The sequence below is a fragment of the Catharus ustulatus genome, chromosome 10, assembly GCF_009819885.2.
Source record: "Catharus ustulatus isolate bCatUst1 chromosome 10, bCatUst1.pri.v2, whole genome shotgun sequence".
Taxonomy (NCBI): Eukaryota; Metazoa; Chordata; class Aves; order Passeriformes; family Turdidae; genus Catharus; species Catharus ustulatus.
The window spans coordinates 10409989-10425164 of NC_046230.1; the positions used below are offsets into that span (position 1 = coordinate 10409989).

General features: G+C 42.7%; 1 protein-coding gene across 1 annotated transcript; it reads left to right on the forward strand.

The window, feature by feature from the left end:
• The first annotated feature begins 7728 nt into the window (after positions 1 to 7728).
• On the forward strand, positions 7729 to 14421 carry CCL20 (C-C motif chemokine ligand 20). The gene is made up of 4 exons (XM_033069297.1): positions 7729 to 12613; positions 12860 to 12974; positions 13645 to 13722; positions 13991 to 14421. The coding sequence occupies exons 1-4, from the start codon at positions 12400 to 12402 to the stop codon at positions 14016 to 14018; spliced, it is 435 nt and encodes a 144-aa protein (XP_032925188.1). The 5' UTR covers positions 7729 to 12399; the 3' UTR covers positions 14019 to 14421.
• The last annotated feature ends 755 nt before the right edge of the window (positions 14422 to 15176 follow it).

The window sequence follows — 15176 nt, forward strand, 5'->3', positions numbered from 1 at the left end:
GTAGTTCTGTTCCCCAAGAATTTTGGGTCTGTTTGACAGGGTGTGTGGCTTGGGAGCCATCTGTGCCTCAAACTGGCCTGTATTAAAGAGGGAGCAGTAGCTGTGTGTGGATAGTTACAGAGGTGAGGGCGAGCAAATACCACTGCTGTAAGGGTGGAATGCATTCACACCACTTACATGGGATTTCAAACTATTCTGTAAAATTTAAAAGGTAGAAAGTAAAACACCCTGCTCTGCTTCCTCTTGACTTATTTGCTGGTGAATTTGTCAGGTCTTTTGCTTGGACAGGTTCTCATAGTGCTGCTGAAGATGGGGATAGCTGCCCTATAGCCAGTTTCAGGAGATTCTGTGGGGTTCACAACAGCAGAGTTTACTCTGTGAAATGTACAGATTTTCACAAAAAGTATGAACACAAATCTAGATCCACTCCCACCCTGGTCCTACAACATGTGGGTCTGGAGTGAGAGGAATTGTAATAATTATTTAGGAACATGACCAGTAGAGTAGGAAAATTTGTAAATATTTGTAAATAACAGCGAATTATCCAACCAGAGTAAGGCAACATCTTGGTTCAAACACAGTAAAATGGAACAGTAACTTTATGTACATGAATATGAAAAAGGTATGACATTCCTTGCTGGGTCAGAGGTGTGTCTCAGGTCAGCCCCCTTTGTCTTCACTCTTGGTCAGATTTTGCAGCCTTTGCCTTCTACTCCTCAACACTCAATTTTACAGGATTAGGGATGTTAGAGGGGCCATCCCTGCCTCTTGCCTTTGTAACTTGTTTGTTTGGCCTTTCTCCATGGAACTGATGCCTTAAGTTTTAGCTTTCATATTTTCCAGATTCTGTACTGTATTAGTATGTAACTCTGAACTTCATATGAAGTGTCAGCAAGTTCTCTTCACAGTTTAGTTAGACAAAACAATCCTTTTCCAGCCTGAGAACCAAGGACACCCTTGCAGCTTGGGGCCCAAAAAGTGTAAGCAGCAGCGAATTGAGGAGAGCAATCTGGGAGGATGGGACTGCATAACCTGAAGCTGTATTTGGACAATTAACCCCAATATGTAAATGGACTAAAACTTATAAAAGTGTGAAAACTCCTGACTCACCGTCCATCTTGGGTGTAGCCACAGCCAGGCTCTTGTACTGCCCCAGGTGTATCCTTTGAAGGCCTTTTTAATGAATACCTACTTCATTCCTTTAAAATTCTCCAGCCTTTGCCTCTCACAGGCATCAAAACCATCTCCTCCTGCCTGGGATAGCGCTGTGCACTTACAGAGTCATAGAACATCTTGAACTGGGAGGGAGCCCTAGGGATCATCATGTTGCACTCCCTCCTCCTCACAGGACTATCTCGAACTGACCCATGTGACTCACGGTGCATCATCCGGACACTCCTCCAATGCTGGCAGCTTCTGTAACGTATGTGAAACTAATGCATGGAAGGAATGTAATCATTCCTTTGGGCCCTTTCCCAGCCATCAGTCACTGTCTGACACTGATCCCAGAGCTATCTTGGTTCTGCCTGTTCTATTGACCCTGTAGCTATAGGAGGTGGCAGCCCCTGTGAGAGAATATTGAGTATACCTGCATTTGGTTTTATTTTCACAGACTCTTGCTAAAATGCAGAGAATTCTTGAGGGAAACTATGTTATTTGGGGTTTGCATTGACCTACTGAAGAATCCAACTCAAATTTCTTGACACTGAGAAAAACTGCAAAATTCTGTTTTTTCCTGTAATGCAATAATGAAAAAGAATGATTTAAGTAACTTCCAGGCATTGATTGATTTCTCTGTCTTCAGATCCTCTTTTATCCTTTTTTATCTACTCTTCAAGCCATCTTGTTCCATTCTTGTAGTTGAAATTTCATGCTTTTTCACTGATTCACTTCTGAATGCCAAATGGAAGACCATAAAACTGTGGTGAGATTATGCAAGTTTTTGGTCAACTTGAGCCCTATACCATAAGATGTCTGCAGTAGAGCTTGGCTGCTGGGTTTGAAGGGCTTTTCACTAAATGTAGTCAGATGCAGAAGTGTTGTTCTTCTTGGAGGGTGGGCTAGGGGATCTGTTTTTAGCTGATATCCCAGTTCTGTTCAGTTGGGAAAGGGAGGATTCTGAAAGGGTGGAGGAAAGGTGAGTTTTATGGTAGTAGTGTATCCTGAAGAGTTAACCAAATATGGTCTCTAATGAATCAAGGAGATAGGAAAGTTATGAGAGGGGAAGGAAGGCAGTAAAATAACGAGACTTCAGGCCTTTGTCATCCTCTGCCTCTGCTGCCTCTTGGACTCAATCCGGATATTACCTCTGGTGCTTCACAGGATGGTACCAAGGCTGAAAGACTCATGTTGGCAGCATGAGGTGTCTCTCTGAAGGTTTAGGCACTGACTTTCAGCTCACAAATTCACAACTTCACTTTTTGATTTATGGATGAGGTGATCTTTATCTTTTCTCATGTACAGCAATCTCACTTTGGCAATGAGCTGCTTTCTGCTGGCCCTGAATCCCACAGTGTGTGGGTGAGGGTTTCCATAACTTTTCAGCTGAATCTTGCCCTGGGTTCCTAAGGTGGCAAGACTTTCACATCCTAGGCTTAGCTGCTTTTCATCTGAGACACAAAACTGAATATGCAAAGTTTAGTTTGGGATATTTAGCTAGAGGGTACTAAGGGATTACTCCAAGGGGTAGGTTAGGAAATACATTCAACTAACATTTCAGGTACTTGGTTTAAATGTACATTTACAACTGCTTCCTAACTAAAAAGTAATGCTGTAAGGCTATTTTTCACTATGCTGTACCTTATCTAAGGATCATGCCCACACTTTTTATCTATTCACTCTTCTTAAGTCTTGTCACTGGAGTGCCCATTGCCACTGGCACTGTGCAGGGTAGTGGCTGTTGGCAGCAGTGCAGGAGCTGGAACAAACAACCGTGCCATTAATCACCACTCAGTGACATTTTGAAGGGGAGTGAATTCTTTTGTCTTACAGGCAGCATTTTTGTGGTGGCGTACTTGGGCACAAACAAGGCCTGGACCTCTTGTTATAAAGTGCTCCCAACATGGTATGGGGCACATAGAAGTGCTATGATGAGTTGAACCTACTTTGGCCTGCAGAGCCATGATTTATGTCCCTTTTGTCCGCAGTGAAGCCAGGACAAGTGCTGGTCTGAAAGGAATGATTTACCCTCTTAATCTCCTTTTAGTGGCCAGGGAAAATTAAATTGCATTACCTTTCTGCAATATAAGTCACTGGCTGGTTTGTTTCCTTTTGGTAACAGTTTCATTGCTGAATTCATTACAGGTGATCCCTGATGTAGTTGTAAGAGCAAGGAACATCCAATTACAGTGGGTAATTTATCTCTTTGGAAGAGAGCATTGCCAAGGCTTTACAGGCAACCTTATTTGCATGGCACTGACCTGCATTGCAGCTCTCTGATTTGCTCTGTGCCTCTTGCAAAAATCTCTCAGAGACTTTGGGAGGTTTCCAAATTAAGGTGTTCCCTACCATCTGAGGACTGGGTTTGGTTGTCTGAGGTCTGGGTTGGTTGAACAAGCTTTTACTTTGTCACTCGTACTGGCACAAAGCACACTCTGCTCTCCCAGCTGAGGGGAGCAAAGCAGGGAGGTGTTGGAAGGTGGAGAAAATCTTCCTGTTGCATTCAATGAACATAACAGAAGAACAGTAAGACTTACAGAACAACAAGTTATATCTTAAGTAGGTCCTTTAATTTTCCTTATATTTTAATTCCAGATCAATGGAGAACGGGAACTACTCCTTTGTCAGTGGAATTCTCTGAGGATTTTCCTTTCTAATAAAATATTATGAGGTAATGAGCTGTAGGTTTGCAGCTGACTTTTGTGCAAGTGCTGACTGTGGCTGGGTGCACTGGACTCTGGTGTCCCTCTGTCCCCTACATTGTCTGTCAGCTCTTCTAATGGCATAGAAGCCATCAGTAGTTAAAGGAAGACCAGCAGTTTTTTGTTTCTCAATGAAGTGGGGAAAGATGATTCTGGTGAGAAAAAATGGTACATGGTAACAAAAAATAAGCAAAAAAGCATTGCTTTTAGGAGATGGTGAAGAATATAATGGACTCCATTAAGCTTCACCTTTGGAATTTCTAACTACAGTTAGAAATATATATGTACATAGGATGCTTATCCCAGGACCAAAAAAACCCTCCCCTATCTCCAAATTTGCTAGTTGATGATTGGCCTGGTGACTTTAACATCTTATTTGTATTTTTTGTAATAATGCCATACAATCCAATTCAATACCTGTGCTTTAGTCTTTCTTGGATTGCATACTTTTAAAATCTCCAGTTAATTAACAAAACAGAAGTGATAGGTCAAAGAAATCTCATCTGAATTGGTTAATACTTGTAGTGACTAATGCTCACTTAACTGTGGTTTGCCAAAGAGAAAAGAGAAGAAAAACCTGAAGGGATTTCTAAGGCACTTTCCATGTTGAAAGATCACTTTCCAGGGTGTGTTCCCCTGCAGACTTATTCCACAGACCTCCCACTAGTGGCAGATATTGTCCTGATGTCATGGAAGGACATCCCATTTCAGAGATGCAAATTTACAATTGCACAACCTGTGTGTGTAGAAGTTTCAGCCCAGCACCTCCTCTCTACGTTTTTTTCATCCTCAAGGTGCATCTCATTATAGACGTCATGGGAGACTTGGAATCATTGCAACAGCCCAAGTAGCGTTCCGCTGGAAGTCCTGCTGGAAGAGCATTTGTCACATTTTCACAAGTGCTCATACCAAGCTGGCTGCTTCATTAAATGCTAAACCTCTAATGACAACTGGAACAGACTTAAAATAAGTCCACTATGCTGCTAGTGTTTGCTTACATGTAAGAATTCTTGCACTTAAAATGTCCTGAGTTCTTCTAATACCTTGTTTTCTTGCCAGCTCCAAAGTGGTTTGATCATAGAGTTATTAAAATCCTTAGGGGTTTTTTTTTTTGTTTGTTTGGTTGGTTTTTTTCATCAGCAGTGTGTTAGGTTTTATCCCTTTCATGAAGAATTTTTTTTTAAATGTAGTCCAAGTTTTTCTCCATGTGCCTTCCCCTTCCTGTGAGATCTTTCAAAGGCAGAGTAGTTAGAGTGTGTGTGTTGCACCCCAGAGCTCTGGCCCTGGTTCCCATATCCCTCAGTGTCCCAGGTCAGGTACAAACACAAATAGAAAAAGGACCAGTCTTTGATCTGAGGAAGGTTGAGCCTAATTACTTGAGATGTTCTTGTAAAACACAGGTCACTTTGAAATAGCAGATTTCTGTCAAACCCAGATTGCTTGACTTAAAACATGGTTTTAACCAGGCTTGAATGGCTGGAAACAGCACCCTCTTCAAAGCCCTAGTCAAGAGCCCGGACAATAGGGGAATCTTGGGGCTGCCTGGAGTTGTCTGGACTAGCAATAAACAAGAAAGACTCTGAAAATGGGGACAAGTAAGAGAATGCTTGAAACAGCCAAGGGAACCCTGCAGAAAGAGAGGAACAATTACCCTGGCAGATGGCTTCCTTAATAGGAGCTAGGGCAGGCTGTCCTTTCTAGGGCCTCCAAATGCTGCTTGCACTGCAAATGCATTTGGAGGTGATAACCAAAGTCCAGTGATGGGATATAGGAGGGTAAGAAAGTCAGTGATCTCAGCTGTGTTATGCAAAAGAACCTGCAAGAGTCAGGATGGAAGGGATGTGGTGGTGTGATTTCCTTGGGAAAAGAACAGTCCTACTGGAAAGAGGGAAGTCCAGGGAAGCTGGTTTGGGCAATTGTGATTTAAAGCTCCTCTCAGGAAAGTCCCTATAACGTAACCTTGGAGTGCTGAAAAGCTGCAATGATTGCAACACTTGCCTTGAGAGGGCCTGTGTCCACAGCTGCTCTGCCAGGCTTCATGACACAGCCACTCCACGGCGTTAACTATCAGCTATTTAGAACAATCGTGGTTGGCTTTTGTTTGGCAATCACAAATAAGCAGGTATTACTAGGTGGTTTTAAGCTGGTCTTCCAGTAACATGACAAAACTCTGACTGTTAATAATGTACTAAGTAATCACATGTTCTATATGTCAGGTATGATTTAGTAAAATCTTCATGAGTTCTCTTGGTCAACTTAAAACTTTACCACTTCATGTTATTTAGTTCTTTTTCCTCTTTTCCTTATAAGGTTTGGATTATTTGTTTTAGGTCTTTCTGAAGAAGCAAACAGAACAGAAAAAAAAAAAGCAGCTTCCTATTTTCTAAATAGTTGTCTTCTAATTTTATACAAAAGCATGTTTTAATTGAATTAATGAACAGTTTCAGCCAACCTAAAACTGCATTCTATGAAAAAATTAAGTCACTGATTTTTTTCCTCCCTACTTTTATTCTTGTCTTTTATTTTCAATATTCAGAAAATGTCACATATTTCTCTTTTATAATTGCCAAGTGTAGTATCTTTTTCTCCTCTTTCTGAATTAAATCTTTTTAAAATGCGAGTCTCATTTTCTTAGTATTGGAAGGCATTTTCATGTTCAGGCTGTGGATTTGGCTTCCGTAATTTTCCTTTTCCAAATCTTCTTTGGGATCTATGTGTCTTGTGGAAATTCTCAGCCAAACTGAAGTAGTGGAGAAGCACTGAGTTGTGTAAGAAATGGTGAGGGTCAGGCTCAGTTTTAGCCTGGTTGTATGATCACTCTAGTGCTGAAAAGTTGCTGAGAGCTTTTCTTGGTGAAGATTTTGCGATGATAAACACATCTGTGTCTAACTTGTTCAACATCCCTGCATTGCATTAATTAATTACATTAATTAATTAATCAATCACATTGCCACATTTTTTAATAAGGTTTCTTTTTGTCTTCTAATGACACTTGGTGGTCTCTGTCCCTTGCAGGACACAGTGTAAAATCCTGTCTAGTGATCCCTTCCTTTCTTCCCACCTTTGTAGAAGTTTTTCAGAAAATCCACACTTATGGACTACTTTAAGGATCAGAAATATATTAGTAAAAATTAGTACAAACATGCTGTTGTGTTTACTATGCCTAAAGGCAAATTTAAACTGGAAGAGAAACAGGGCTGTAACAAAGCAAACATAATGTAACTTAGGGTTTGGCAGACAGCTATTAACTTTTTTTAAAGTTTCCTCTTTTCACTACAAGGTGTGTTTACCCTGTCTCGATGCCAGGTGCCCACAAAAGCTGCTCTATCACTCTACTCCGCAGCTGGGCAGAGGAGAGGTAAATAAGGAAAGGCTCAGAGATCAAAATAATGGCATGGAGAGATTACTCACCTGTTGCCAACACAGGCAAAACAGATTCATTGAGGAAATTCGTTACATTTTTTAGCAATCAAATCAAGGTAGAATAGACAGGTAAGATCAATTCTTAAAACATCTTCCACCCACACCTCTCTTCTTCCTGGGCTGAACTTTACTCCTGATTTTCTATACCTCCTTCCCCCAGCAGTTCAGGGGTATGCAAATGGAGGTTTTGCTCTGTTCATCACATGTAAACTCTGCTGCTCCTTCCTCCCCAGGGAGAGAACTCCTCACACTATCTCCTTCCTCCAGCCTGGGCTCCTCTCTCCATGGGGCCACAGGTCCTGCCAGGATCCTACTGCACTGTGGGCTTCCCAAGGGGTCACAGCCTCCCTTGGGCATTCCCCTGCTCTGACCTGGGCTCCCCCAGGGGCTGCAGGTGGATCTCTACTCCCCCAGGGGCTGCAAGGGCACAGCTGCCTCACTACACACTGCACTTTGGGCTGCAGGGGAATCTCTGCTCTGGCACCTGGAGCAGGTCCTGCCCCTCCTTCTGCACTGACCTCGGGGTCTGCAGCATGGTTTCATATATCCATCCTCCATATACTCATTCTTCTCTCGGGCTGTAGTTGCACTGGGATTTTTCCCCCAGAGATGATACCATTGTCAGTGATGGCCTCAGCCTTGTCCACTGAGTCCTTCCTTGGAGCCATCTGGCATTGCCTCTGCCAGACATGGGAGAAGACTCTAGAAGAGAATCCACCACTGGTGCCTACCCACTACCAAAACCCTGCCACACAAATCCAATGAAGACTGTTTTTCTTTCCAATTACAGGCTTTGCCATCACATTTGAGAGGTCCATTTCTGTGAAAAGGTTGTTGGCTACCCCAAGGGACTGTAGACAGAGTAATTTTGCAGAGAGAAAGCTGCCCTCAGACAACTAGATATTTAGCTTCTATATGTAGGTAGCAGGAAGCAATCAGCAGTGCTGGGATGGCTGCCAGGATGTTCATGGCAGGTGTACCAGGTCTCCTCATAACCTGCACTTTCGATAGATAGGAAGTTAATTTCTCCCAACAGGCACATGTCTTGTCCATAATTACATCAAAGCAATGTCATTCAATGATATTTCTAGATCTGTAACTTATGAAGTGCAACCTATAATTAGTGGAAATTGTCTTCTTCTTCAGATAACAATTTTGTCAGTCATGCAAGCAGTGAATTGCCTGAAATCACTGGATTGCATCACAGCCTCTAAAACTCCAGAGCTATTGAGCAAGTTACCTCTGGAACTTTTGTTTGGTACTTATTATGCATTTACTCATCAGAGATTATGCAATTACTAAATCCCTGTATTTAGCCATGTTCCTTTCAGCTACTGCCTTCTCATGCACTTTGTTTTATCGAAGGAGTCCTAAACCTTTGGAAACTACAGAAGGGAATTTCCCCCATCTGCTTCTGTGTTTCCTGGATGATCAGCTGTATTGCTATAAGGCTTTATTTACATAAATTCAGAAAAGGTACTAATATGCAATAAAACAATATCTTTTTGTGAGGATGAAATCATGGAAGCTGTTGTTAACTGCCAGTTGATTAACAAGTGTCAGTATGTTCCTCATCTTATTGTAGGGCACAGGTAAAGATACTGATTGTCTGACATTCGAGTTCTTTATTTTAATCTTTCATATTAGACCTAAACCCATAAAAGGACAATAATCAAATGGTTAATGATTATAAAATTCCTTCTCTCTCTTTCTCTTCAAAAGTCCATGAAGTATTTTAACCCCTGCATGGAAAGCAGGTGGACTGCTCCTGTGCTTTTTCTGTGATGGGGAGAATGATGTGGTAAGCCCACCCCCTCTCCCCTCCCAAATTTTTTGCCCTGTATGGGAGTGTTTTTCAAGGTTGAGCTATTGAGTCCTCTTCAGCACTTCAGACTTTCAGCTGGTATTTCGTTAAGTCCTTTGGGATATAAGAGAGGAAGTGTATTATCAGGATGCAGCACTTGGTGACCAGAGAAAGTTGCCTCTGGCTGGAGCTTTGCGCATGGTGTCTGAGAGCAGCTTGACTCCCCAGCTCTCCTCTTTAACATCCCCAAACTGCTCAGAAATGTCAGTTCCCCAGTATTAGTTGGGAAAAGGCTCAGTTTTCCCTGATGCATTTCTTCTTCCACAGATCTGACTGGATAGCTCTGCAGCACTGGCACACAGGCTGTCTCTGCATCCTTTGTTATAAACACAGGAGGGGTTTGAGCCTGTTTTCTCTGCCTCCTGGGACAATGGGAGAGGAAGCTTAGGAGAGGATGGACCCTTTGTCAATCTGTGTTTTGCTGCTCTGCCTTACTGTGACTGCAGTTGTTGTGAGGTAATCTGAGGAGGGACAACAGGAGGGAAGGAAGCTGAGAAGTTTACAGCAATGTCAAGCCGGGAAGACTAGTAAGTCAGGAAACTAAAATAAGAAACAAACAGATAAACGTGAAAAACCCAGAAAAAATATTGTAGGGTTGATTGCGGCTTGGGAAGGAACCCAAGTTTAAGATCATGCTCAGGGAGGGACCACATCCAGCTTAAATTTGACTGTCTGCAAGGGTATTCAAACTGGCCTTCACATCCTATCCTGGGCAACCTGTCCCAGTGCCTCACCCCCTTGCTATGGAGAGAGGGCTTCCTATGTCTGATGGGAATTTCCCTTTTCACAGCTTGTGGCTGATACTGCTCATGCTTTGGCTGTAGCCTCTGAGGAGACTCTGGGCACAACCCTCCCCACACAGGCCCCAGGGCAGGGAAATGATGGCCTTCCTTGACCTGGTGGGCCCCTCAGCAGCCTTTGAACTGCAGTAGTGTTGAGACACTAAACACATTTATATGGCACCTGTAACTGACCCAGGCGCAGGTTTGGAGGTGCCTGGGGCCTGGCAGCCCACATGGCCCCTCTTGGTCACACAGGAAACCAGGTTGAAATTTGGTTTGGTCAGGGTGGACAAAAGTCACTGTCCCCTCATTCCCAGGAAGTAATGAAAAACACTTCCCTGGAATATATAAGCACCTCCCTGTTTTTATATATTTTTTGCCTTCTGTTTGCATTCGGGCTTTGTGAAGGTAAAGACTGATAAGATACAGTTATGTGTCATATCACAACCAGCAGAGCTTTCTTCAGCTATTTGCATGAAACATTTTTTATTGTTATAACTACTTTGTGCTAATAAACTGAAGGTACTTTGTACACACCAATTACAAACAAAATGACAGCACTTGAAATTGGGGTCCTCCTTGTTGTTCTAAGTCTAAGTCTTAACCTATTTTCCTAAATCAAACAAACATGAGATAAAACGAGCACTATGAACGCGAGTCCAGCTGTGATGAGGCACACTGCCAGCCGTGGTCAGGTGTGGGAACCACCAGTGTGATGAGAATTGCTTGAGGGCAGGACTATGGGGTGAACACTGCCTGAGCAGTGTCATCGCTCTGGCATCCAAGCTGCTGCTACTTAGGTAGAAGGGTCAAAGCTCAGATGAGAAGATTCTGTCCAAGAAGCACTGAATGGAGAAGAATTACTGCTGAAGAGTCACAAGGAGGACTTGAGGTGGCAAGGCCACCTCCATCTGGATAACAGTATGGCCTAGGAAATGGCATACGAAATGCCAAAGTTGAGTACAGGTGTAAATAGATTTGGGATCCATGAAATCTGTATGTAAAAGAAAAAACTACCATTCTAGTCAGCTAGTTTGAGGCATTGCCTAATGCTGACAGGTAATCTTTAAAGCAGTGCAGAGATAGCTGCATACTGAGAGCATTGATCTTTTTGTAATCTTTTGTGGCATTTCACTGTGATCCGTAAAACAGTTACAAAAAGCTGCATACATTAGGGCATGGGTTCTTTATTGCCTCCTCCCCATCCTTTGGTCAGTAGCTGTGGCTCTGCAGAGAAATATTTCCAGTATACGTGATGCCATGCACGCTGCAAGGTTGCTCACATATAACTCAGCCATATGAAACTCCCTCAATTCTCGCTATTACATAGAGAAACTAATTTCTCTAGATAACAATCTATTCCAGAGTTCCAGGTGTTTCCATTTCTACAAGAAATAATAGGAACTCACCCTTTGAGAGAGGTACTGGCACTCTGTGAAGGATAGAAGGCATGTAATTATGCACTATCTATGACAGATCGTAAGCTCTACCTTAAGAGAAGCCATTTAAGGCTCAGGTTACTCTGTAAGCTCCTGGAGCTGGCAGTAGCTCCTCTCTTACACTGGCTGGCCAGGACATGGCCTGCAGTCATCACAGTCGTTTCACACAGATCCCTATGGGAAAGTGCTTGTACTTGGAGTGGTGACAGAGCCTCTCCCTGGTGGTTTCTCTAGAGCTGTGCGAGGCAATTTTAAGATTGTATGTATTTTTGTTGAATGTTCGGGAGTCACAATACTATGGTACAGTTTGGGAAAGCAACAAACTGCAGCTATTGTTCATGAAGCCCGTTAATGCATTCTAGAAAGTACAGATTTGGAAAATATAGGCCCCATTTCAAGTTCTTTTAAGCTCACTCTTTTCAGATGAAAAAGTTCAGATGTGTAACAAACTGGCAGGAAGTCATGGCAGGGAATATATGATTAAGGAAATGAAATAAACCCATTTCCACGAATACTCAAAGGGTATTCAATGGGTATTGCCCATGTGTCCTTGCCAATATTGCAGTCCAGAGCTCGGAAAGCAGCAGTCTGGAAAGCCCGATGTTACTGTGCAGGCCAACCAGGACTATTCATTCATGTGTACTTTGGTATAAGGTGTTGTACCTTGTGACCCAGCTCCTGTGAGTTTGCCACAGAAATGAATCTGGCTGGCTCAGCCCACCTCCCTCTGCCCCCAGGTTGGTTTATTAAATTCTAGCAGAGCAGACACATAGTTTCTGTCGGTAACAAAAGTTACCTACATTTCACTTTCCTCATTTCACAACCCACACTCCTACCCCTACATACACTTCACCCACAGAACCATTACCTCATAGCCTTTTATTTCCTTTTCTTTTAGACTGAATCTTTTACGCGACTTTAAAAAAACCAGAAACTATTCCCCAGTGCACTGTTATCTCTGGTTGTAGCACCCGGAAAGAGTGCTGGGGCCAAATCGGGCACGATGGAATTTGCTGTGGGGAAACCCGCTGATGACAGTGATCCCGCCCGTGTGTGAATTCCCGTGGCTCCTGGCACCCCTTTATAAGCAGGTGGAGGTGCGGCAGGGCTGGCAGGAGCAGCAGGCAGGCACTGACTGGAGCACAGCTGTGTGTGCAGAGGGAATGACTGGCTGCAGCAGCAAGAGCATGGTCCTGCTTTCCCTGCTGGGGTTCCTGGCACTGCTCCTGTGCGGCTCCTCGGAAGGTGAGTGACCTCGGCTGCTCCTCTGCGAAGGGCTCCTGGTGCTGCTCACAGCTGGCAGCAGGATGAGCCTGGGCTGGAAGGGAATGGTTTCAGCAAAATATGCTGTCACATCCCCTCTTCTGTCATGAGGGAGCTGGATGGATGCCTGGGGTTGAACACTGAGTGCCCTAGACAGCATGGTAGTGTGGGCCAAATGGGGTTTATTTACTTTGTGTTTATTTACTTTGTTGTTGTCCTTCATTCCAGCACAAAGCAACCAGGATTGCTGCCTGTCCTACACCAAAGTGCGTCTGCCGCGGTGGGCGCTGAAGGGTTACACTGAACAGCTCTCCAGTGAGGTCTGCGACATCCCTGCCATCATGTAAGTTTACTCTCTGAATTTCTGCTGGTTTTTCTGACATGTGTGAACCTTGGGATGTCTGTTTGGGCTAAAACAAGGATTTGAACGTTAATAAGCATGATTTTTCCTGCCCTTTCAAAAAGTTAAATTAACTTAATCAATTGTATGTTACACCTGTAAACAAAACACATAACCTCTAGTTGATAGAGACTGCTAACCCAAGGGACATTCATACAATGTCAGTAATAAATCTGACTCTTTAGGAATCAGCTGTGCAAACAAAGACAGGTTTTCTCTCCAGCTAACAGCTACTCTGGCCAACACAGAGCGCTCCCTTGCCAAAACCTATAAACATACGCATAACTGACAAGACTTCTAATTCACAGGGATCAGATTCTTTTCTGCCACCTTAACTTGACAGCAGCTATTCTTAATTTTACCAATTTTTTCCAGCAAAGGTCTTTGCCAAAACAGATCAAATAAATTGAGCAAAAAATGATCCCTGAGACAGAAGTAGCTATTACTTTTAACTTTCTTTTTCTTCATTGTAATACTGGAAGAATTGGGAGCATTCCATATATAACTGGTGTTTACAAAAGCAGTTTCTATTGGTCACTATAAGAGTAACTGTAGTCTCCACAGCAATTATTGGCAGGGATTTCTGATTTCTTTATCATTATTTCTTTCCCAGTTTTCACACTGCCAGTGGGCTGAAGGCTTGTGTAAATCCTAAGGAAGGCTGGGTGAAGAAACATCTCCTCTACCTGAGGTAAGAATTGAAAGTTCTAATTAACACCAGACTGATGAAAACAGGGCATGTATGATAGCATCTCTTACATCTCCTGAATGCCACTTTTGACAGCATTGGCAAACATTTGTCTTTCCATCTCCTGTCAGACTTAGCTATTCTTTCTGGTGTCTTCTCAGGGACAGTCATGGCATATGTCCCTTCTTCCACCTGAGCTATTTTCTCAGGGAAGAAGAGAAACCTGCAATTGAGGTAATTATTTATGCATGTTCTCTCTTCCTTTGAACAGCCACAAGCTCAGGAGGATGTCAGCCTGATGAGGTTTCCAGCAAGGAGCTAAGCACAGACATGGCTGAAGAGCCCTGGCTGAGATGGTTTGTGCACTGTAGTGTGCTCACTGCCCTCCAACTCCGGCTTCTTTGGAACCAATGAACTTCTTGAGCTAATTCGTATTGCTTGAGCTAAGCATGTTGTTAAAGTTTCTATTTTTACAAAATGTGTATGTTACTGATAGGACATGAGTACTGTTTAGTAAAGTCTACCTTGAGCTGTACAGAGTATGAATTTTATGAAGTTTGTTGCATTTTGTTTTTGTTTTCTTAAGCATGTGTAAAGTGGGTTATTTATTCTGTTTATTTTATTATTGTCTTGTACCAAAATGTTTCCTTTAAGCTGTACTTAGCATTACAATACCTCTTGAATTATGGTTAAACACGTTTGTAGGAAAAAAGGTAATTGGAGATTAAAAAAAAATAAATGTTAAAATCAGCACTCTCTGTGATATGTTTATTTCTTTTTAATTGAAAATGTGACTTGCCCTTGAAATTAATTCCTTTTTTAAGAGCCTCCAGCTGAAATAATTGCACAGGTGTGTAAACACCTGTTAAAGGCACTTCCACATTGCTCACTTTGTTTGCCCTAGGGGTAGCTATGATCTCCGTAGGATATAATTCCTTCCTCACCCCGAGACAGCTGCTATATATCAAGTTTTTATCTGGCATGAAGACTTAGCTTCATCTTAATCAGACTTGAGAGAACTCCTTTTGCCAGTTTCTACATTTATTCAAGAGGAATCTTGCACATTGTTACCAGGCAAGCTTCTACCTTACCCACCAAGGAGGATTCATTGAGGTAACATAGTCTGCTCTCAACTTAAAGGACTTTCTCTAGAGCAGAAACTTGCAGTGCTTTTCTCCCCTTTTTATGTTTGCCTATGGTATCCTATGGCTTCCAGAATAATGAGGTTTTCCTGATGCAGGAGCTCTTGATGGAGGTCAGGGATGCCTAAAAACGTAATGAGACCTCATGGAAGATTTTTCAGCTTTTTATGCACTATTACATTGAAATCCCATGTGGACTTCGGGGATGTGACTGTGTAGGGTGTGCAAGTGAAGTCCTCTTACTGTCAGCACCAGAGTCTCGTGGCAAAATTTACACCTTTCCTTTTAGTCATAGAAATACAAGCACTAATTTTA

Coding starts and splice junctions, on each gene's coding strand:
- CCL20 (XM_033069297.1), top strand. CDS start 12,400: ATGACAGTGATCCCGCCCGTGTGTGAATTCCCGTGGCTCCTGGCACCC. Junction 12,975..13,644: donor TGCGACATCCCTGCCATCAT/GTAAGTTTACTC, acceptor TTTCTTTCCCAG/TTTTCACACTGCCAGTGGGC. Junction 13,723..13,990: donor AAACATCTCCTCTACCTGAG/GTAAGAATTGAA, acceptor TCCTTTGAACAG/CCACAAGCTCAGGAGGATGT.